The sequence below is a fragment of the Triturus cristatus genome, chromosome 2_2 (genome assembly GCF_964204655.1).
Source record: "Triturus cristatus chromosome 2_2, aTriCri1.1, whole genome shotgun sequence".
In the NCBI taxonomy this organism is placed as follows: domain Eukaryota; kingdom Metazoa; phylum Chordata; class Amphibia; order Caudata; family Salamandridae; genus Triturus; species Triturus cristatus.
The window spans coordinates 430,738,138-430,762,535 of record NC_140582.1 but is presented as its reverse complement, the minus strand read 5'-3'; the positions used below and the strand labels follow the sequence as shown (position 1 = coordinate 430,762,535).

The window sequence follows — 24,398 nt, the reverse complement described above, 5'->3', positions numbered from 1 at the left end:
CTAACTCCCCTTCTTCCTTGTCCTCCTCAGTTGAATAAGAGTCCTCTATAATATGAGCAGTAGATGCCACTGGAGAAGCAGGAGGGGGCGGCGCAATGACTGAAGAAGGTGGAGGAACAGGTGTTTGAGGAACCGAAAAAGCTGGTTCTGAAGGAGGGAAATGGCGGTAATAGTCATCCAGCATGTGCTGCAAATTTGAAATGAGTGATAGACATATGTGTGCCGTCAGATTTTCAGACTTCGATTGGAAATGCGGCTCTGAATAGTAATAGTCTTGTTCTTCATCTAGGTCCTGGCACTTAATGAGGAGCTCTGATGGACTGCGAGCTGCTCGAAGTCTATTATCCTCCTCTGAACCCTCCTCGTCCGCCCCATAATCCAACAGCAGCACTGGAAAATTTGGAGAGGCTTGTATAGGCAATAAAAGGTCCATTGAAGATTGTCTTCGTTGAAGCAACAAGTTTTTCCTAGATTCAGACGATGACAGAAGCGCTGCTGAAGGCTTTAAAAGCACTAGAGGTATCAAACCTGTAGGTGAAACCAGGGATTCCGTCGACAAAGCTGCCGCCGACGAAAATATACTTGACTTTCCAACTGTAAAGTCTTCAATGTCGTGACGTTGTGTCGTCCACGGAGCCACCGTCGACGGAGCAACCATTGACCAAGCAGGCGCCGGCGAAGCAGGCGTTGACGAGAGAACCGTCTATGGGGCAGGCGTCGACGAGAAGCATGTCGAAAAGGTAAGCATCGACAACCACTAGATCCTTGGAAGTTACCGTCGACGAAGAAGCGCCCGTCGATTAAAGTCTTCTTAATATTCATCGATGGAGACAGCAGCTGACTTAGGCTTCACTGTCACTGAAACCAGCGTCGACGGAGAAGACGTCGATGACAACATAGCAGGCTTAGGCAAAGAGAAAGTAGTCATCGTCGTCGTAGTAGTGACGACAGAGGACTTAGACGACGGCGGAATCGACGACGAGCCCTTCGCCGATAGGCCAGTTTTTTGGAGGTAAAGATGACTGACAGATTTTGACGCCTGAGACTTGGATCTCGGGGGCGTGGATGCTGTACAGTGACCCTTGGGGGGAGCAGAAGTCCCTTTTGAAGTTGAAGACAGGTCATCACGTTTGGAAGAGTGATGTTTTTTTAGTACCTTGGCCTTAGGAGATGTCAACTCCGTCTCACTAGCCCTTTTGTTAGAGGCAACAGTCTTAAGAGAGGAATCACTGTCAACATCAGAAACTGGGTCAGCCTTCAATTTAAGCTTCTGTAGCCACAGAAGTTGTCGACCTTCTCTGGCCCTTAAGGTCTTCTGAGGAAAAGTCCTGCATATTTTACAGTCTCTCACCTGATGGTCGGGATGAAGGCAGTAAATACATTTCTTGTGAGGATCCTCGGAGTGAAGACGCAATTTTCCACAAGACTCAGTGTTTGAAGAGTGATCTCTTAGTAGTAGACATTGCTGATAAGCTGTAGGCAGAATTCTTGAAAAGAAGAGTTGAAGCACTGAGCAGAGCTCAGGGAGACTCCCTTCACAGGACGTCCGGTAGAAAATCTGAGGTTTTGAGCCTCTGGGGAGAAGGTTCTAGGTGGTGCGGATGCCTCATTGGCTGGAGTTTCGACTATATCTAATGACTTGGACGAGCTAATAAAGTGACAACTTTTTTCCTATTGATTGCTATGTTACATTACTTCCTATAATATTTTTAGGTCTCGCTGGCTATCGGGTAAGCGATCGCTCAGCGAGACTTTAGTAAGGGGCTCCCAAAAGTGCTCCCAAAAGCGGATTGCATGGTGAGCACGCGCACAATCACGTGCATCGTGCCGCCATGCAATCCGCTTTTGTGAAGCGCTTCAGTCCACTGGCGACCGGCGTGCGGTTACGCGCACAATGACGAGCAGAGGCGCCATATGTCTTTCCTCTCTCGTCATGGTGCGCGCACATCGCACACCACTCGCCAGCCAGCCTGCTTTCTCTTTTGCGCCTCAATGCTCCCCCCCTCCCCCACCACAGAGCGCGTCTCACGGCCCCTTCCTGTATGCGAGACTCGCCGGGGCCGCGCTGGTTATTATTTATAGTATGCTTATGATCTGCACTCTGGAACTTCGCTTTGGGTGAGTGTTTCAGGCAACGGCTCTGTGGCAGTTGTTGCGTGTCTCTCATGGAGGAGATTGCTGTCCTGTGGGCTCCTTTTAATTTGGAGAATAAACTTTATTCCTGATCCAATGCTTTGTGCATAAAGTTTTTTCCACAGTCTGCCTCACGCATCTAATATTTTTATCGTTTTGCCTCTTGGATGGTGTTTCATGCTTTCATTAGCATGTGTGTGAAAACACATTGTAATGTTTTTCCGGGGCCGCACCCGCCCTCCTTCCTGCGGGAGCTCTCCACCAGCTCCGGAACAGCTGCTGACCGGCCACGCCAAAGCAGGCGGCTCTGGGTTTGCACACATTTCACCCCAACACCATGAGGCTAGGGCGTTTAAAACGTATGACGTGCAGGTTTGTTTTCAAAGGTTTAACAGCGAAGCTCACAACAGACAACCACAGATAATACAATCGAAGGCTGGGCGATTCCAGAGACGCTGCAGGGGGCTGGACCCCACCTTTGACGTAGGGATCAACGACGGGAGAAGAGACAAAACCCTAACAGCAAGTTAGTAAATAAACAAAACAATGTGGCACAAAGAACGGCTCACACCGGGAATGCAGAAAACTCAATTGCAAAGCTTCATGCTGATGGTTTTAAGAGGGCCAAACCCACTCTTCTCCCCTTATCATCATTGGGGGTGGGGTTGTGAGAATCGTATTTGTCTGGAGCTCTGTGACTGCTCTTAGAAGACTGCTGTTTAGTGTTTAGGCGCTACACAGTAAGACATCCTTTGCACACACTAGTGTCACTCACAGCCTCGTACAATTCTAGGGTTTGAAAGTTACTAGAACCTGAAGATTTTGGAACACTTTACCGGACTACAATTACATTACACATGACATTTATTCATTTTTGTAGGCACAGGGAGATTAATTGACTTGCCCAGAATCAAAGTATGTTGAGCCGGCGCCGAGACTCGAACCTCATTCTGAAGCTCCAAAGTAGGCAGCTTTGGCCGTTATATCACATCCTCTCCCTGATATTCAGACAGGCTTTTTGCACAAACTGCGATTTTACAAAGTCTTGCACAATCTGATTGCTCCCTCCCCAACATATCGCTTCTTGACTTTTATTCGGTCTGGTATTCCTTCCCCAAGCATTCTGGTATTTGTAGTGTTTAATGTGCTCCGTGTACTCCCGGCCAAATGGGCCCGCCGGAAATAGCCATTCGAAAAGCCTCGAGCTAGTTAGCAATTATATTTTGAAATCATGTTCTTGAAGTTTTCATGTACACATTTCATGCTTTTTGGCAATCGTCAGAGAGGAGAATTGCTATCTTTTTGGAGGAAGGATCCCAGTATGTTGTGCCCAGTGGTCAAAGTGGGAAACAACAAGCATTGGCATAGCCAGTAGGTCTCGCCTTATAAGTATTTAGTTATGCAGCACAATATCCTTCGCGCAACAACATCAACTGTTGCATGGCTAAACACTTATAAGGTCCCAAAGGCGAGACCTATTGGCTATGCCAATGCTTGTTTTAGCTTTGTTACTGCTATACTATGTACTTCGACGACGGGGAATGATTCAAGCATGTGAATCTATGAAAGACACCCCAATACTGGAGAATCTGTTACTTTAGTCAAACATTATCACTGAGAAACAAATATGGGTCATTATAAACCATCTGTCTCTTCAGTACATACTCAGTTATTTACAGGCTCCAAATGCCAAAGTGCTTTAACCATTTGGAGCATTTAAGTCATAATTTGGTGCACTAACACTTATCTTTACAACACAGGATGGCTGAGCAAAATGTCCAACTTCCATCCAGAAGATGGCCAAGGTAAATAAACATTATTCAGACTGGCTCAACTCCAGTCAGATTAAAGTGGAGACAAGTTGACACCCAGCAATGCAAAACCCATTTATTGTGAGATGCTTTGGTAAGAGACTGGATTTTTTGGGGGGGTAGAGGGGAATTCTCAAAAGGATGATCTGTAAAAGTCTCCTCCCAGTTACAAGCCCAAATCAGAATTAAAAGCTTGCTTTTCTTTTCTCAACCACTGAACCCCGGCAGGGATGGTGTTCTGTTTTCTTCAGAAATTAGACCAAATTGCAAAACAGTGGAAAACTAAAACAATATTATAAAAAGTATACACTTTCAAGCCAGAAATAAAAAAATTACACATAATAGTACATTTCGGTCTCACGTCAAAAAAGCAATCTGAAGATTTTGGACAGAGCCAAGAGTCTGTAAATGTTTGTGCAAATAAAGAATGCTGAAGAGCAAATAACCAAAATAGTGACAACAGAAAAAAGAGACCGGCTAAAGCAAACAAAATGAAGAGAAGCATTGCCATGAGTGTCGATCACAGTGGAAAAAAAGCTTAAAGCTCACCTCCATGTTCAGCGAACTTTGGATTGGAGAGGATTTGCTTGCAGAATTTAAGCCCATTTCGATACTGCTTATGTTCATAACATCGCTGTGATGAGGAAAACTCAATGTCAATAACAATCATAAAACAGACAATACTGAAGGCATGCTACAATGCTAATCTATGGGTTTCTCAAAATCAATTGATATTACAACCAGCAAACAAATGTTATATGCAAAATGTTGAGGGTACTGGAATTCCTCTCACATCCATGTGCTACATCACTGCATATCACACCCATGCTATCAGTTCCACCACATAACTGCTATATTAAAGAGCTAACCACAAGACTGAGCCAAATACAGAGGGTAAGTGATTCAATTAGAGGAGCCTATGGGCTGCAAGTTCCAGTACTACCACAATAAACACACTGTTGTTCTCAACTCTGTCATTCTTTAGAGACCATACATGCTCTGGCTTATGCCAGACAAAGCAAAAACATCGGAAGAAGAGTAGCTTGATCGAACTGCAGGTCTTTTCATGGACAGGTATTTTGAGTATTTTTTGCACAATGCCCATGTCACCAGCATGGCTGCACTACAGAACTCCTTATTAAGAGTAACTGACAGGTCACAGATGTTTTAGCCCTGATGAAATGAGCATAAATGAAGTGAACAGGTTAACTAGAGAGGCAAATGACCATTAGGGTGGCACAAATCGCCAGGCAGAGCAGTGGTCTGAATCACTGAGACATGCCTATTTAGGATAAACGAATTATATATTTTTCTTGCACAAACCGCACTTAATTCCTGGCCTTATAAAACCAGATTTGTAAATGAAAGATACCAAGTGTAGGCACACAGAGAAACACACAAAGACATTGCATACAAATTTGATTTACTACAGTGCCCCAAACTGTCAAACTAGAGAAGGGTGAAATATGCAGACAACCTCAAGAGATGACCCAAAACTGCATTGGAGTTTAGTGGAGCTACAGTATTCACTCACTCCACTATACCTTTGGAACCTCTGAAGGAGTACAGGATGGTGCATCTAGTTCACCTATCTCCACATTCTAGACTCTTCCAACAGTGAAGCAATTCAGACTCATTTGTCTCGTATGTCCATCGCAGCAGGTAGGAATGCTTCCAATCACTGCGTGGGGTCTTTGCCACTCTGCCACTGTGATGCTTTTAGCTTCCAGAACCCAGTCATTGTACTTGAGGTGCGTGTTGTATTAAGGCAGTTGCTTATGTCTGCTGGTGGGTTAGGTCAAATAAATACCTTGTTGCTTTACCTGTGTTGTGTATAGTCTTACATCTTTACACCCTGCTTATTCTAGTTCAACATACTGAAGGGTTTGTTAGTTTAGAGAACAATTGGCAGTCTATTGTATTTAATGGAAATACGCAAGGTACTGCACGCTCTCACAAGCTGCTTCAGATGACCTCGAAGAAACCAGGAGTATAATTTCAACATCTATTAAATGTGCAAAACCTCTTCAACTAAGCAAAAGCTGTTGTGAAAAAGAAATTCAATTTGACAAATTATTCTGTACCACTTCCCTAAATAAATCCAATGAATGACACTTCTACATCAAGTTACAAAAAACCCAGTGAGATGCTAAAAATTGAGGTGAAGTTGGTTAGTGAATCCAACACGCCGGTCTTCAGACAACAAAGCACTGAGAATAGTAGTACACATACAAGGGCAGATAGCCATGAAAGATCAGTAAGTGACGAACCTACAGTGCATTGATAAGGGGCCTGCTACACAGTTACGGTGCAATCACCGAGTGACTAGCAAGACAAGGGTTGTGTGAGGCTGGTTCCTGCCTACCCAAATCTTCAGGTTTGGCCTGTTAGTAGGGCACTTACCTCAATGTCAAATCACAACTTCTAGAGATTTTTTTTCTCCAAAACAGTACAACAATATAGAGCTCAAGAAGAAGTGGAAGACAACTCTCACACTTTCTCCTCCACAGGGCAGAATATATTTATGCACATCAGATGGCCAGCCACCCACCGATAAAAAATAAAAATAAAAACACAGAGGGAGGAGCTTAGCGCGCGATCAAGATGGCCGCGTGAGCCTAGAGCTCCCGAGACCCTCGCTCCCTCCGGCATCTATCCTGTCTATTATCCTGTACTTGATGCCCGGACTATTGGAGAGGATCTGCTGCTGAGGCGGGAACCGTTGTCCGGGTCGAAATCGCCCACCGGAGACCGAAGATATACTGCCTGGAAGTTTGGGGCCTAATCCCCGCACGGTGCCCGGGACTTGCGTTGGCGCAGTGCCCGTGCCCTAATTGAACAACAGCGGCCTGGACGGGGAGGTGTCGTCGGAGGTGGAGGGGACTTCACTTTCGCTTTCGATTTCGCCTTCCAGTCTCAAGGGCGCCCGGGACGGGGCGTGCGCGGCGCCAGCCACTGGTTGCATGCCCATTTACCCTGTACGGGCCTGGAGATTGTCTACACGGTGGATTGAGATGTCGACCAGGTCGGACGCCGAAAAGCTGAAGCCCAAGAACACCAGGCGGGGCACCTCCACCCAGGCTAATACCATGGACCGCTATGCCCATCAGAGGGGGTCCCCGGGAGAATCGGGCCCGACGTCGGAAGCCTCGAAGGACGCGGCGTCCCCCTCCACAGAATTAACCCTGCAGGACATCATGGGGGCCATCGAAGGGATGAAGTCCTCGATTGGGCAGCAATTCGAGACCCTGGCACAAAAAGTAGATGCCATATCGATAGATGTCAACCTGGTTCGGGCCGACCTCGGCAAAACTAATGAGCGGGTTCAGTCCTTGGACCTCAAGACTGCCGGCCTCCTAGGCGATGTCTCCGGCCTCCAGCAGGAAGTCCGTACTCTCCGGGCAGCAAATGATCACTTCGCCCGCCGGCTGGAGGACTTCGAAGGCCGTGCTAGGCGCAACAACGTCCGCATCATTGGGGTCCCGGAAAATTCGGAGGAGCAGTCGGTGGACCTGTTCGTGGAGGACCTGGTGGTGAACCATCTGGCACCCAAAGGCCTTAGCAAGTTCTTCACCGTCGAACGGGCCCACAGAGTTCCTGGCGGGAGGCCTAAGGTGGGGGCCCCACCAAGGCCGATTGTTGCCCGGATCTTTAATTTCAGGGATCGAGATGCCATACTACAAGCATCGCGGATGGCCGGCCCGCTCCCATTCCAGAACACTACTGTAAGCTTTTATCCGGACTTCACCCAGATGGTGCAAAAGCAGCGGCAAGGCTTCATGGCGGTCAAGAGGAGACTGCGTGAGATGGGACTAAAATATGCCATGCTTTTCCCTGCAAGGTTGCGGGTGGTGTTCGAAGAGCGAACTTTCTTTTTTGAGGCACCCGACATGGTCGGAGACTGGTTGGACACTCTGCCCCAAGGGCGGCATGGCGTGGAACGCTCTGGTGGCGCTGATGGTGCCGGTGACGAACATTGACCCGGGACTTAAGTACCACGACTCCGATCCCTCCGGGAGGTTGATAGTCCGGGGGGTGGCGGGGGCGGTAGGGGAGCTTTTCCTCCTCTGGGGTTCTTTCCGTAGACTAGTTTTATAAGGGGCGACAGGCACACTGCAAGTTGGGGGGCACTTTAGAGCTTACGCAGGGGTGCAGGGTGGGGGGTGGGTGGGGTTTGTTGTTGGGGTTGTTGTTGTTTTTGGTTTTGCAAGGCGTCATGATGCAAGCTCCTGTGGTTCGGGTCGGGTTCCACGTGGGTGGTGGTGGTCTCCTTACATGCTGGGATGGGGGGTAGGGGCCTCAAAATACTCAGTTGGAATGTGAATGGCCTGGGGGATCGTATTAAGCGTGGGATTGTACTGCAATTTCTGAAGAGATGTGCCCCTGATATTGTCCTCTTGCAAGAGACGCACTTGATTGGCAACACGTGCCATGCACTCAATCGTAAAGGCTATAAGTTTGTTGCGCATTCCGGGTTCACCTCGGGTTCCAGAGGGGCGGGAATACTAGTCAGGTCCTCTCTCCCATTTGAGGTTGACTCTACTACTGTAGACGATAGGGGGCGCTTCGCGGCAGTAGCGGGACGGTGGGAGGGCAGGACGCTGGTTCTGGTGTCGGTTTATGTCCCCCCTGCATTGCAGCCCACTACCCTAGCGGACTTAGAGAGGACATTACTGGGTCTCCCAGAGGGCGTGTTGGTGGTGGGTGGTGACTTTAATGCGGTCGGTTCAGGCCTGCTTGACAGACACCCGCAGAGGATTTCGGGGGGGGCTCAGAAGTGGCTTCCTGATTTCATAGACACCCTAGGGCTGGTTGATTGTTGGAGAATGTTGCATCCCACACAACGGCAGTACACTTTCCACTCAGGTGCGCACGGCAGTCTCTCTAGAATTGATTACGTCCTTACTTTGGCCGCGCACGCTTCTAGTGTCTCTGAGGCCAGGCACATGGCACGAGGTATTTCTGACCATTCTCCGGTGTGGATCTGTATGGATGTTGCCAGAGGAGTGTGTGGTAGGGTGGCCCCAATTAACCCGTGGCATCTCAGAGACCCTGTGACTCGTAGTGCGGTACTTAAGGCGATCGACCGTTATTTTCGAGAAAACCTCGGTTCGGTCACGTCGGCGGTGTCCTTGTGGGAAGCATTCAAAACCGTGATTCGGGGTGAGGCCCTCTCCTTGATTACAGCGGCCAAGCGTCGGAGGGACGCGGAGGTCGCCCAGCTTGAGGCGGAGATCGCAGACCTAGGGCTGGCCCTGGGGGGTGAGGTCACGGAGGAGGCGCTGCACGAATTGAGCCTTAAGCAATCGGAGTACAGGGCCCTCGTGACTGACACAGCCAAGGCTCTGAGTAGGGAACAGCGGGGCCGTCTGTACGACGTCGGGGACAAGGCCGGGAAATTGATCGCGTGGCTGGACAAGAAGGAGAGGGTCAATCGAGTGGTGCCGGACCTAGTGACGGAGGCTGGCGCCCTGGTCACGGAGCCGGAGGACATAGTCCAGTGCTTTGCGGACCACTTCCGCACGGTCTATACATCCGTGTCGGACAGGCCTGTGGAGGACTCATGTGCACTCCTGCGCGATCTCGCCCTGCCTTGCCTCTCCGACGTGGACAGGGACGACCTTGATGGCGACATCACGGTCGATGAGATCGCGGGGGCGATCCGTTCTTTGCGTCCGGGCAAGGCCTCGGGTCCGAATGGCCTGCCCATTGAGCTCTACAAACTCCAGCCGGACAAGATCGCTCCGCATTTACGAGCCATGTTTGTGGAGGCGCGGGCGACGGGTTCCCTCCCGCTCGACCAGCGCCTGGCAATGATCGTGGTCATCCATAAAGATGGCAAGCCCAGAGACAGGTGCAGCTCATACCGGCCGATCTCGCTCCTTAACGCTGAGCCTAAGATCCTTGCTAAAATCCTCGCAAACCGGCTAGTCGGGGTGATCGGTGACCTGATCCACCCCGACCAATCTGGATTCATCCCACATCGGAATACTGCGTTGAATCTTAGGCGCATTCATGGTGTGATCGCAAGGGTCGGGACGATGCGGGAACCGGCCGTGGTGGCGGCGCTCGACGCAACGATGGCATTTGACACGGTTGAGTGGGCATATTTGTGGGCCGCGCTCGCGAAGTTCGGCTTCGGGCCCGGATTTGTGGGCTGGGTGAGGCTCTTATACGAAGGACCTCTCGCCAAAGTTGCGGTTAACGGGAGGGCCTCCAATCCCTTCGACTTGGGAAGGGGTACCAGGCAGGGTTGTCCCCTCTCGCCGCTGTTGTTCGCTCTCGCCCTTGAGCCGCTAGCGGCATGGATACGGTGGCACCCAGACGTGAGGGGGATTCGCTGGTCCCCCGACCACGAGGACCGCATTTCCCTCTATGCCGACGACATTCTGCTCTATCTTACCTCACCCCGGAAGTCCCTTATAGTAGTCTGCGACATCTTGACTTCCTTCGGGAGGAACTCGGGGCTCACCATCAACTGGGGTAAGTCATATCTATACGCCCTGTGTGGAGACGCTCCGGTTCCCCCGCGGAATTGCCCGATCCAGATCGCCCGGGAGGGCTTTCAGTATCTTGGGATCTATATTTCAGCCGACCCCACGGTACGATATGAGCGAAACTTGCTCCCTCCGCTGGCGCGCCTGCGGCGGGACGTGGCAGGCTGGAGGCGGCTGCCGCTTTCCCTCCTCGGTCGTGCGGCGCTCTTTAAAATGATGTCGCTTCCCCGCTTTCTCTACGCCCTGCAGAACACCCAGGAGCTGGTCCCGGCCAGTTACTTTCGGGAGGTGGAGAGTCTACAGCGTTCGCTGCTGTGGGACGGCCGCCCGCGTATAGCGATAGCCAAACTAACTCTCCCTTGGTATGACGGTGGTATCGCGCTTCCCGACATCCGGAGATACTATTGGGCCTCCCAACTGTGCGCAGTCAACCACGGAGTCTACGGTCCTGCGCTTAGCCCCGGCTTCGCTATGGACCGGTGGTTGTTGCGGGGTGGTGGCTATTATAGAGCACTCTATTCAAGGGCCCCGGCTGGATCCCTCACGGGGCCGACCGGGGTGGCGGTGCACGTGTGGAAGGCAGTCACGAACTCCCTGGGGTGGAAGGATAGACTCACACTGGCCACTCCGCTGTTTGACTCGGACATGCTGGGGAAACTCTGGAACTCTAAGGGTTTCGACAAATGGGACCTGATTGGTATCTCCAGGGTGGGGGACATGCTGTCCAAGGGACGGATTAAGTCGTTTACAGAGCTGCAGACGGAATATGCGCTAGAGGGCACGGAATACTTCCGGTACGCGCAGGTACGTCATGCGCTGCGGTCGGTCCTCGTTGAGGGGGAGAAGGTGCCTGAATCCTCCCCGTTGGAGGACCGGATCTTGGACGGCCATGTGCCGGAGAGCACAATCTCTCTCATTTACAAGAAGCTGGTGAACGTCCGTACCGATCTCCTCCTGGGGGTGCGGGACCAGTGGACTAGCGACGGTCTTGAGTTGGACGATGAGGACTGGCAGTGCGCTGTCTCCTCCCCGAAAGAGGTTGCCATCCCCGCCAGGTTGCGGCTGGTCCAGTTGAAGATACTCCACAGAGTCTATGTCACTGGTCCCCGGTTGGTCCACATGGGTTTCTCCGAGGACGGGCTGTGTAAGAGGGGCTGCGGGATGGTGGGCACCTTTCTGCACATTATATGGGAGTGTGGTGTGATTGCGGAATTGTGGAAGCAGATTCATGTTGTGATGCAGGAGGTCACGGGTATTGTGTTGCACTCAGAGGCGCGGCGCTGTCTCTTGAACGTGTGGGGCCCTACAGACTACGATGCTGCGCAGACTCAATGGGTGACCCTTGGTAATATGGTGGCCAAGCGGGATATTGCACGATTGTGGGGATCCCCTAGCCCGCCCACCCTGGATGCATGGAAGGATAATATGGACTGGTGCATGTTTCGGGAGAAAACAGTGTATTGTGCACGGGGGAGGCCCAAGAAATGGCACAAGGTGTGGGGGGGGTGGAACCAGTATAGGGGGTACATCTGCCTGCCTCCGGCCACTGACCCACCAGAGGAGCACCTTTCCCCCTAGCCCCACTTCTGACTTGAGTTTTGCGGATGAAATCTGGTAGAAAGTTAGTGCCTCTGCCTCTCCCTCCCCTCCACACTTGAGGGCTGTTCTGATGGTGGATATGGGGCCGCCGCATCGGTGGGATCTGGCGCGAACACATGATGTATATTGCCTTGCTTGTTATGTTCTTCTTTAAAAATCGAAACCTTTTTTCTCTCCTGCAAGACAGCTGTAGAAGATTACACATGTTGATTGACGAGCTGCCGAACCTCCGGGTTGTCGGCTGAATAGCTGTGTATCTGAAATATCCGAATAAAGGTTTTTTAAAAAAAAAAAAAAAAAAAAAAAAAAAAACACAAACCTGGCACCATTATCATATGCAATCTCAGAACACCATGATAATGCCAGCCAATCACACAAACACAAAATACAAATTCAGTGTAAATCTGTTCAGTAGCTTGTGACAAAAATACATTAGGTAAAAGAAAACGGATTTTGAAAAGTGAGCTTGTTTGTGATGTCACTAGTGAGGTCATATGACATCAGTGAGGCCTTCTCTCCAATGGCTCTGATCATGAGTGATGGTCATGAGCTATGCATAGTGGGGATGCGACTTCTATTTTGCCCAGTTTCCCACAACTGAAGAATTTAAGCGTATATAGATTTTGTGGTGGAGCTACAACGTGGTTTTAGACTTTCTTAATATATTTCCTGATGGAAAAGTTAAGAGTGTTGGCACTTGCATGTACCTCAAGTTATAAATGCTGTAATGTCAGCTCATACAGCTCATACACATTTTTGTGTTTTTTAGGAACATTTTCATGAGTTATTTGCAACTTTTTACTGGTTGCTGTGTGGAAGCATCTGGTAGAGGCGGTGTTCCTCAGTATGAGGTTAAAGCCAAGCTGCGGTACATGGACATCAGATATGTGCAAGTTAACTGCACAAAACCCACTGATGCAAATGCAGTTACCAAATTCAGACCAATTCTGGTATCTAAACGTTCATGAAATCCATAAAAAGGTGCTAAAATTATTAGCAAATCAAACCTTTTTTTACTCCCACTTCAGACTTGCCCCATCTCTTGCCACATGCACCCAAGATCCCTGCACTTATTATAACTTTGTGTGCATAATTTCATGCAGACTCATACAGTGGCAATGTTAGTGAATGAGAATGTTGCCATCCTTTAAGATTGCTTACTAAGGAACTGTTCAAATATTGGCATACCAACCAGAAATTGAAAATGTCTAACTGCATGGTCTGCCTGAGGACATCGTAGTTATCAGCCAATTGACACTACACATGGCCTCTCCAATGAAGGATTTGTAAAAAAAAAAAAAAAAAAAAAAAAAAAAAACAAGATCGCGAGTAAGCCAAACATGAAAAGTATATCTCCAATTTCATGCCAATGTGCAAATTGAGCTTAATGTTACTGGATTTTTTTTATTTTACCCCTCCTAGCCCCATTTAACTTGGCACACTCTTGGTGGGTCAGCAGAACATTTTACATTACAAAAAGAACTTGACTTGCTAACAGCTGGTAAAATCACATGCAAAATTCAATAAACAATGCCAAGTTTATTAACTGAAAACTCTATCCTCCTTACCTGATGGACCAGATAAAACTTGACTTGCCAACAGAAAACCAATTTGCAAAATGTCTTTCAAATTTCATGCAGATTCATCAAGTGGGATAAGAGTTTGTAGCAAATTGACAGTTTCTCTTTACAACTTTCTCCTGGCCCTCCCTAATACATTTGATAGACCAGCAAGAATCTGAAATTATCAAGAGGAAGCTATACAAGGTAAGGGCTGCCCAATTTCCTGCAAATTCATAACAATAAACTAAAAATACTTACTGTCACGCTACCTATAACAATTAGTTCCCTCAAAGCCCCCCAACATTTTTCATAAGCAAACATCGCAAATACTGCTGAACGTATTACATCTAACCTCAACAAGCATTGGCAAAGCCAATAATGGTTCGCCTTTAAAAGGAATCAGCTTTGCCAATACTTGAATGTAAGAGGAGGGGGAGGGGGGGGGGGGGGGCTCAGAATGAAAAACAATGCATGGAAGGAAGGCCACTAAATATGAATCAGCAAATGAGTGACAAAAAAGCCATTCTATGACAAAAAAACATGACCTACCAAGCAGTTGTACATTAAGTGTAAATTAAGTTGCAGCATTCAAAGTTCACAGCAGTGCAGAGGACCTCCCGAAAGGGCACTAGAGAGCAAATCTTGAAAATCTGCCCAACTCAGAGTTCCAACTACTCCCCAGAGGATTTGTGTCCACAAACAAGCAAAATTGTTGTAAAGCATAGAGATCGACACTTCGGGCCCGATTCACCAAGGTAATGCACTTTTGGAGTAAATTTACACTTGGATTTTGGGAATAGCCGAAAAGTAGTAAACTTACTCAAAAGTGTAGGTTACCTTTATAAAATCAGGGCCATAGTCTCCTGTATGTCAAACCAACGTGCCAGCAATACTGGAGAATTAAACTCAATTCTGGGGAGGGGTAGAAGGGACTTGCATATTATCAACTATGTCATAGAAGATGTTGTGAGTGATGTGAGGTAATTAGCAGTGCATGGCGAGGGCGCGAGTTATAGTTACTTGAGCTAACTAACTAGAACAGCTGGATTTCTGTGGTTGTGTTTATAAAAATGAACCCAACTAGAACATCCCTGAAACATCTGTGGTTTTTTTTTGTGAATTTCTAAGTTTAAAAAAAAAATTATTTCTCAAGTAGAACGTCCCTGTAACCTTTGGTTCTAGTTGGGGACGGTTTCCATAGCACATGGATTTTTTTTGTCTGCTAATAGCTTTGACACCATTCGACAAATCTTTTTGAAACTTTACAAAACATGGTTCATCCATATACTCCGCCGCTACCACCCAGTCTCCGCGGCTGCCGCCCAGTATCCACTCCACGTCTCAACCCCATCGCTGAGTCTCCAACGGGTTAAATTAGTGCAGTACGGTAAACTCACTTTGAAGAGCTGCATGTCTTTCAGGAGAATTGTTTCCTTGTGTAAAGTAACTGCAACATGCAATCTGTTAAGGAGTACATTTTCCTGTTTGAATTTAACACTACTGTGGTAATAAACTAGAATCAGCTTGAAGCCTGGGCAATCCGTCTAACACTGCTCCTTGATAACAGTGGATTCAAAATTGGAGTGAGCCCTTTCTCTTTGTCTTGAACACCCGCTCCCAGAAAGTCTGAGAGGGACAGCCCTAAACATGTATATCTGTTCTTCTTAGGTGTTCATACAGTAGTTCCCTTGTAGTTGATACAAGAATTTCTAGACTCCTCCTGTGCCCAAAGCGCGCACCTGCCAAATTTCACAATTTTAAAGAAGGAGAAAGTACGTGCAGTGACAAGGACTTATGTTTTTGTTTTCCCACCTTGATTATTGTTAATACTTTTGTGATGGCTCAATTGTAGATTACTTACAAACATATGCTTTTCCTTTTAGCCCAGCATTTGAAATTGACAATAAATCTAATCATTATTCAACCAAGGAAAAGATGGTAACCGCATTCAATATCAGAGTAATTAAAGAAACTCCGAAGGAGTCACTTATCGTGACCCTCATCCATTCAACTCCACAAGAGGGTTATTGGGAGGCCCTGGGATTGGCTTGCTTCACTGGTTATTGTTTTTGTTTATGTAACTTGCTTTAATAATAAGAAATAGGTACCAATGGGAGTGTGGGGTGAAAGAACGTTTTTGCCCTCCTGTTGCAAGGTGCTATTGGAATTGGCTAATCTGTAGGATTCATGTATCTTTCCCCACTTGAACTCATAGAAGGGGCGTGTGATACGTACAAACAGAAGTATCTGAACAGAGATGTGGTGCAAAAAGTGTATTCCAAAAAGGGAAACTACTATGCTAAACCATCAATGATGTTCAAATGGCATAAGTAGATTGAGCCAGCTGCGCCTAGCAGAGTATACTTGGAGGCTGAATGCTTTGTATTTCACAGGCTTAAGCTTAAATAAATATACCTCCACGACTGTGTTTGGTTGTGGTCTCTCATTAACTGACAAATACCTGATTTGTGCATTCACAAACTGGGGCTCGTCCGGGATCCACCAAGTCAATCCAGGAGCTGGTTGGTGAACCGATTGACTTTGAAATACGTACTCGCAGACGGGGTTGTGTTTCCAGTGGTCGCAATCTGAGGGGATCACAGATACCCCAAGACACGAGGTAGACGCGGCAGGACCCAAAGTCGTCAGAGGCAACATAATCGAGACCTGGTAAGGAGTACCATGGATGTATGTAATGATGTGGAAGTTTATGAGACACTTCCAATAATAAATATGGCCATAGGGACAGTACAGTGCATTGTGCTTGGTTATGTGAAATTCCGACATGTTGGTACTTTTTAGTAGAGAGTGGAAGCATTTGCATTGTGACAAAGATTCACCATTACCGCACCCTTAAGAATTATCTTATAGAAGTGGTGAAAAATGAGTGGTAGTTGTAGCAAACTGTGTGGTGTAAATAATCATTATATAGATGAAGAACAGCCATGTCCAGTAGAAGGAACTCCAGCATGTGAGATGACTAAACAAGGGATGGAAACTCTGCTGTTTTTGCATTTATGGCATGAATATACTGAAAAGGATCCCTCATTACAGTTTCCATTGAATGGCTCTTTTGGTTATGATAAACTAAATTATCTAAGAGAATGTATGTTTGAAAGAGGAGAGTGAGACTGTTGCAGCTTGATAAATTGAACAGGTGAAAATATATGCCAAGCAACAAGAAGGAAATAAAGACGGAAAGGGAGAAAGCAGGGGAATATGACAGAAAGAAAAGGGCTTATGAATTTGCTGAAGAGATGAGGGATCGTTATTTGAAGGAGAGTAAGACATCAGTGGTATATAAACCAGAACAGATGGCCTTAGCTCATTCCATTTCAGAGGAACCTATACTTGAACACATTTTGACCAAAAGACAATACTTGCCACCCTATCATGCGACCGCTGATTAGTTAAGGCAAACTAAGGCTATAACAGAAACATACGGTGCAGAAATGCCTGCATTAGAATGGGGAGCCCCAACGGAGAATTACCCTCCTTTTCATCCACCTCCCCCAATTTGCTGCCTACAGGGGGACCTACTCCCAGGAATAAATCAAGAATCACCATAACACCAGAAATGCTGGATTAAATTGAAATATTCATTAAGAACTACATTAAACATGGCACTAAGCAATATAAAGATAAAGAGGATGGGAATTTGAACACTAGTGAAAAATCTGTGACAAACTATAATACAAGAAATGGGAAAGTTTATACATCCCCTTTTCATTAGTTGCAATTCATTAATGCTTAAATAGGGTCAGCCACAGGACCGGACTCAGACCAATGATTTTACCCATTATGACAGTGAAGGAGACATCTGTCCCAACGAAAGCTGAATGTAGTACTGTGTTTGCCCTATATCTTGAATGGATTGACCCATAACAATCCTTATATGCCTCCGTGAAGGCCCAAATGTGTGAAGTACAAGGTTCTGACACCACTAACCCTCGTTATCATGTATATGTCCACTAGACTAAAACAGAATTCATTACCTTTTTTAAAGACTATCCCGATATAAGGGAAAGCTCCAATGAATAATATATCAGAAAATATATTGTGCACGGGCCAGTTAACATTGAATGATAGAACACATGTTTTCCTGCATTCTCCCACCTGATTTAGGGAAGAAGTGCAGGAAAGAAAACTTGAAGATGTCGACTGGACCAATATATACTACATGAGATGCCCGGAAAGCTGATGGTCAAGTGACTGATAAAATAGCAGCCGTGTCAGGCAAATTAATGGTTAGAATGCAAGAATTAGTGCTTCATAAGAAACTAGATTGGACAAAATTGAAAAACAATAGAATTAAAGTGTAGCAGCCGCCTTCTCCCTTATAGAAAAGGTGTTCTCTGCCCATAGTGGAATAGATGATGCTGACGAGGGGGCCCAACAAGCCCTCTACAGTTGTTTTGTAATTGGCCTTCAAGAATCCATACCTATGAGCCAACACCAACACGTGGAATAAAGTCACTAACAGGCCATTGACCAATATTACGCTGAGACACAGGCAGAGGACGAAGAGAATAAGGATAAGAAACACAAGGAGTTTCAGAGTAAAGTACTCCACCAGCAACTACAGCAGATTCGCATTACGAGACAAGTGGGGGGCGAGGGGGTGGGGGGGGGACACGACAACAGGTTACTCTGCACCAATTTACAGACTCCAGAATGTCCAAAAAGGTAATGGGTGCCACAATTGAAAAGACCCTAATTACTGGATCAGTGAGTGCTCGTTACTATAGAAAACTAACAGACAGCACTCCATGTCAGGAGAATGCACCCAAGAGGGATACAGAAATAATTTTAACAGAGGGTCATAACAATATAATGATATGTCCAATAATGGACCCCATGTCTGATATTATGCTAATGACACCAGATGGTAACTGTCCCCTTGCCGGATTACGATTTTGTCCACTGGGGTGGCCCAGAAGGGAGAGAGGAATGGGTGGAAATTCCAGTGGCTCCACCAGGGTCATATGTTGAAGCAATGATATATGGACAGAAGGTGAAATTCCTCCTGGACAATGGTGTAGCAAGTTGGAATCTGACTGCATGGTTACCCCCACATTTTTTCCTGATGTTTTGCTGGTTTTCGAATTAGTTTGACTGGGATCCTGTTAATCAGGACACCAGTCTATCCGCTTTCTCCCTAAATTGGTTATTCATGTACTTTAGGTACACTCCAGATTGGATTCTGGGGTACCCTTTATAAGTCCCTCGTATATGGTACACTATATAGCCAGGGCATAGGTACCCCAGAGGCCTCTCAGGGGCTGCAGCATGTATTATGCCACCCCTGGGAGACCATTCAAAATGACAACAGGTCTGCTACAGCAGCCTGTGTAAGGTGGTGCATGCACCCCTTACTTAAATATAGGTTCACTATATCTATCCTTATCACTGCACATATAAACCTATCAGTCACCCCTAAGGCAGGCCTCATCAATCCTGAACGCAGGGTGCTGGGTTTTGTGTGAGAGGGTGTAACTGCATGAGCAGAACCCCTCTGCAGCCTTCGGAACCTCTATTCCGGGGGTTCTTTGTAATGCAATCAACCATTTACTCTTAAGAGCATTATAACCTCGCGGTAAATGCTTACTTTAAAACGGCTGCATTGAAACGTGTCGTGTTTGGTGTCAAACACTTTGGAATCATACCTTCCCGCCAGTAACTGGCAGGAGAGGTATGATTCCACCCTACTAGAGGGAGAAATATGACAGCAGCGGTGCACCCCGGTACCAGCTTCCCTGACCCTGGCAACACAAGATGGATGCTGCCAGCCACAGACACGAGTCTGCCCTCCTGCTGCTGGACAAAACTCCGCCAGGGGACGGCTGGCAAAAGATTTCATGTCACAGGGAGGTATGACCACCTACCAGACCGGCTTTAGTGTATTGGGGCTGGGTGGGTGCACTCAGAGTGCTTTGATGTCTGCACTGGGGGCACATTTGGTGTCCCTGTGCATAGTCCAGCTCAAACCGGTTGCAGGGGCTATCAGCCCCTGCTCTGGCGTGAAACTCAACAAAGGACATGGGTGTAGCTACCCCTCTGTCCTGACCCTCCCATAGGTGGATCCCCAGAGTTTGTCCCACCCCTTCCTTGGGTATAAAGTAGGAACCCCTGGCTACAGGATTTTAGATTTACCTGGACGAAACTCTGCTACAGAAACCAAGTACTTCGACTATCTACACTTCGTTGGATGACTGAAGAATCTCCCTTGGAGTAAAGGAGTTACTCCCCTGCGAGGCAGGCACCTGAAACGCATCTGAAAGATTTGCATCTATGAAGGAATCCGAAGATTTTGCAACACAGGAGGTGGGTTCCCAAGCTTTCCCGAGGCCGACTAGTGCTCTCAGCAAACCTGAGACCCGCAGCCCTCGTGGGGACCGTGCAACCCGTACCCCTGGACACCGTGCACATTTGCAGCAGCATATGCTTTTTGGCGATCCCTGAGGCTGTGCTTTGGGCTACTTGTATATAACACATCTGTGGGATTTTCGAATGTACTTGTGCACAGTCCTGTCTTTGCCCCCGACATACCATTGGCACACTAGATGATAAACATTGTTTTGTACCGACAGGCAAATGCACCCTTAACTTGTTTGGAATGGAGTTCCTTAAAAAAGTACATTGAACAATAAAATGCACCGCAGAGGGCATATATCTTGAATGTACCAAACACTCTAATTTTTACACTAATGTCTACTTTGCCCGATCCCAAACTACGGTACATGAATGGGTGTTTGACAACAATGTTTGGACCTCCGGTAAAAATGATGTGGAACATAGGACGATAGCACTTGTACGAATAACTGTGAAACAAAATGTTACTCTCCTACAAGTGTCACAGCACAAAATATCACCAGAAAAAGAACAAGAAATAGAAGTAGTGATACAGGACTTAAGAACACAGTGATGAGAGGTATAGGACTCAACGTACAATAGCCCGATACTTCCATTATTTAATATATTTATTAAACAAGCATCGGCAAATCCAATAGGTCTCGCCTTTGGGTGACCTATCGTCGTCGTTGGCAATCATGTGGGGTGGTGAGCGGGAGGGCAGATTAATTAATGAGTGGGCAAGCACTTAATGGAACATCCCCAAAACAATATTTTTATTCCAATTATAGAATGTTAAAATCCTTTTCAGAAGCGATGCATACAACCTATAACCTGCTAACAGTTTGCACAGGCATTCATTTAGGCAAGCGCACACGTGACCAGTTGGTACACTTTCAAAACAAGTAACCTATTAAACATTTTTAAAAAAGGAACAGTAACAAGGGCAAAAATCACCAATGCAGTACAACACCATATGAGAGATGGTGCAAAAGCTTTAACAACTTATGTTATATTTAAAAAGTTTGGTGTGCTGAAAACCCTTTGCATCACACACTGTAATTACACCGGGGCAGATGGTCAAAAGAAAACTGGCACACTCGTGGAAACAGCCTCCGACATTTGATCTCGGTCTTTAAATAAACAGCAAATGTAACAAGATAAGAACAAGATTAATAGCCCTGTTAACTGAATAGCTCGTAGCTACTCAAAACCACAAACGCTTGTATGATGTGCTCTTTCCAAATTAAAAAAAGTTTGAGGCAGTAACTAAAATAAGACATGTGGAAGGCTACATGTAATGGGGCGCTGCTCTGTGTGAGTGAACAACAGAAGAGGGACAAAAACGGAAAGATTACCCATTTGGTAGCAAGGATTTTTAAAGGACACAATGAAACAAATGAAAAGAAATGGGTGGGCTGTAAGCCCACAAAGTATATACAACATGTCTCAAATAGACCGAGCAAGCGCTGTCTAGGCTCGACCTAAAATGATAGTGATGACCCCATTAAGCAAGACGTTTTGGAGTTTTTTGGTTTTCCTTCGCAGGCACTAAAAACACAACTAGATAACTTTCACTTGACACAAATCACAACTCTCATACAATACATAGATGAATTATTAAAGTACCAGCGAAACAGACCGAGCTTCTTACGCCATTGCCTTATTTCATTTCCTTGGTACACATGGCCACAAGGTATCTCCCAATAAATTGCAATTTGTTAAACTGAAGGTTGCCTATTTCCGACACCGCTTATCGAAAGGGGAAAGGAGACATGAACCTCAAAGAGTGAAAGTTATATTGAATATTCAACCCCCTATGACACAACAAGTACACACCTTCCTGAGTTTGGCAGGCAATTGAAGACAATGGATCCCAATGAACCCCTACACTTTCTTTCCAAACCCTTGCTACACTCACAGCTAAAGAGATTCTTGGCTACTAAAAGTGAATCTGTATGTACCCCAGTCTGTAGATATACTATACTGTTAAACAAAACGCAAACTCAACATCTGACAAATGCCAGACTAACAAATTATGAGTTATGTTTGTTCAGTCCTCACATTGATGTAACACTTCATCCAGAGTCCCTCTTGCCGCTTCCCCAGAATTATACTGACACGCCCTAGGATGGTGTACTGATCACAGAAGAACAGACCAAAGGAAGAATAGATTTACAGGGCACACCAATTGAAGAAAGATGGTGACTTACGTCTTGATGGCTCTTTCTTTTAGCTTAAGGATGGGACAACTACTGCTGCCTATGCGGTTAGCGCCTCACACAATTGTCATTGAAAATTGTAGACTATTAGAATTATCAGCACAAGCAGCTGTGTAAATAGCTTTAACAAGAGCCAATATGCGTTTGGAGATCTGCATAATTGTGGTAGGCTCTGGGCAGAATGAGGTTTCCTCCCGTCTCAAGGAATAAAAATACAACATGATCCACTTATTGTTAAATTACTAAATGCTCATCATTGCCAAAAAAAATAGATATCATCAAATGTAATGCACACAAAAAGGTATATGACAAAAGAGATGCTTTTGCTGACGAGATAGCCAAAGAGACTGCACAGAATGTCACCTCATTGTCAATGTCACATAATAAGTTTCCCACTGAATGTTTATTTAAGAGAAAGAGTGCATATGATTTCAGTAATGGAGCGTAGCAGATTTATAAAAACAAGCAACTACAGAAGAAATACAACAAGCTTTAAAAACGCAATACGTCTCGCCTTTCATGAAGTTAAAGCCATTTGCTTTGCTATACAATACCATTAGCAAAGCAAATAGCTTTAACTTAATCAAAGGTAAGACCTATTGCATTTTCAATGCTTGTTTTAGTGTGCCCGGGCTGGTTTTTAATCCCAATCCAACCCTGCCTTCTACATCCTTCTCCTACCTATTATCACCACCACCACCTCACAGTGTATGTTGTGTGGATGGAAAAGAATAGTAAAACATAATATTAGAGTGGAACATAACCAGGAAAGCAGTAATATCGCCAACCAGACTATATTCCAGCAAATACTGCGGCAATTTACTAATGAGAGTACGACCGTAATACATGGAGACAGAAACTCGTGAATAAGTTGTTCCCAAGTATTCATTAGCACATGGGCACAAAGTAAGGAGAGGGCTTCGAAAGAGTGAGAGCCCTAGATGCTGCTGAGATCTATGATTTACCTGCAGGTCACAGCATCAGCCCCCAGCAGCACAGTCTGCCTTTCAGCCTTCAGAGGTCGACATGTGATTAAGTGAAATCCTTACTACGGCGAGAAAGTGTTTTGTGTGTATTTGTATTTGGAATTGGTTTGGGTGAAAGTGTCATGGGGAGTGCAAATGCAATAGTGGAAGCTGAGGGGAGCGAACTCTGGCCCAAGGCATCCGTTTAACTGAAGAAAAACCGCCGTCCGGCATCACCCTGGGGCGCGCGCAAGTATGAGGCGCTCTTTCACTTCTGGAAAGTGTCAGTCTACAGCCTCACCTTTGTAAACACGCACATTCCGATGACAACCTGTGATGACTCACCTCAGTGAGGCGTCCGACAGATGAGAAGATAGCGCGCGCTGCCCTTCCATTGATCCTATTGCCACAGCCCCCCTGTATACACACGGAATACCTTGCAGTCCAGACATGTTGCTGCAGAGATCAATGGGACGACGGTCCACCCGCATACCTTGCATATTTGTGCAAAGAGCCCCTGGCCCGCGGTCTCACGGGCAAGACTAAACATTTGTCTTTGCCCACACAGCTCCCAAGGCAGGCAGAGCGCCGAGGGCAGATCCTTTCCGCTGTCCGGTTACCTGGTCCGGTTTCCACACGGATGCCGTGTCAGGAGTTAAGACCCGCGGCTCCTTAATCAACTGCCAAAGCAGGAGCTGTGTTTGCAAAACCACTACAAAAGGTGCTAGTGCGTAACAGATTTCCGGGTTATTGAGGTTAAATTTGAAGCTTCATTGTTGAAACGTTGCTCTGGTAAAAACCATTTAAACCACTAAACCAGACAGCCAATATCAACAAGCGCTCGCCATTCCCGCTGTTTATTTTTGCATCACGCTTTCACTTTAAAGTGAAAGCGAGATGCAAAAATAAACACGCGGCGCCATGTCTCCTTTTTTGTCCGGCCCAATCAGAGAGCCGAACTGGCGCGTGCAAGGCAGCGTGACAAAGCTTCTGATAAGGAACTACGTCACGACAGCCGTAATGCAGGCGAGCAAGTCTGGGTGGGCCGGAACAAAAAGCCAAAGGGAGGCAACCGAAAACCCTCCTTTTCAATGGGAAGCCAGCGTTTAACATAAAGCTGACGCTACCCAATGAAAATGAGGAGCAGGTCTTCGAGTCCCCTTCTTTAAACTGACTTCATGACTATAGCTCTCACAGGCGTGCAGCGCATGCGCGCTCCAACGCCAGGCGAGACCTAAAAATGGCAACAATATGGTGA

At 46.6% G+C, this 24,398-nt stretch overlaps 1 protein-coding gene across 2 annotated transcripts in view; it reads right to left on the bottom strand.

Annotated features, from left to right (window-relative positions):
• NAA15 (N-alpha-acetyltransferase 15, NatA auxiliary subunit) overlaps window positions 1-24,398 on the bottom strand; it is a 703,732-nt gene that overhangs the window by 585,344 nt on the left and 93,990 nt on the right. For both annotated transcript variants that reach the window (XM_085641522.1, XM_085641523.1), the window contains exon 2: window positions 4,494-4,578. In XM_085641522.1, the coding sequence (XP_085497648.1) occupies window positions 4,494-4,578 (85 nt within the window). The remainder of the gene's footprint in view (window positions 1-4,493; window positions 4,579-24,398) is intronic.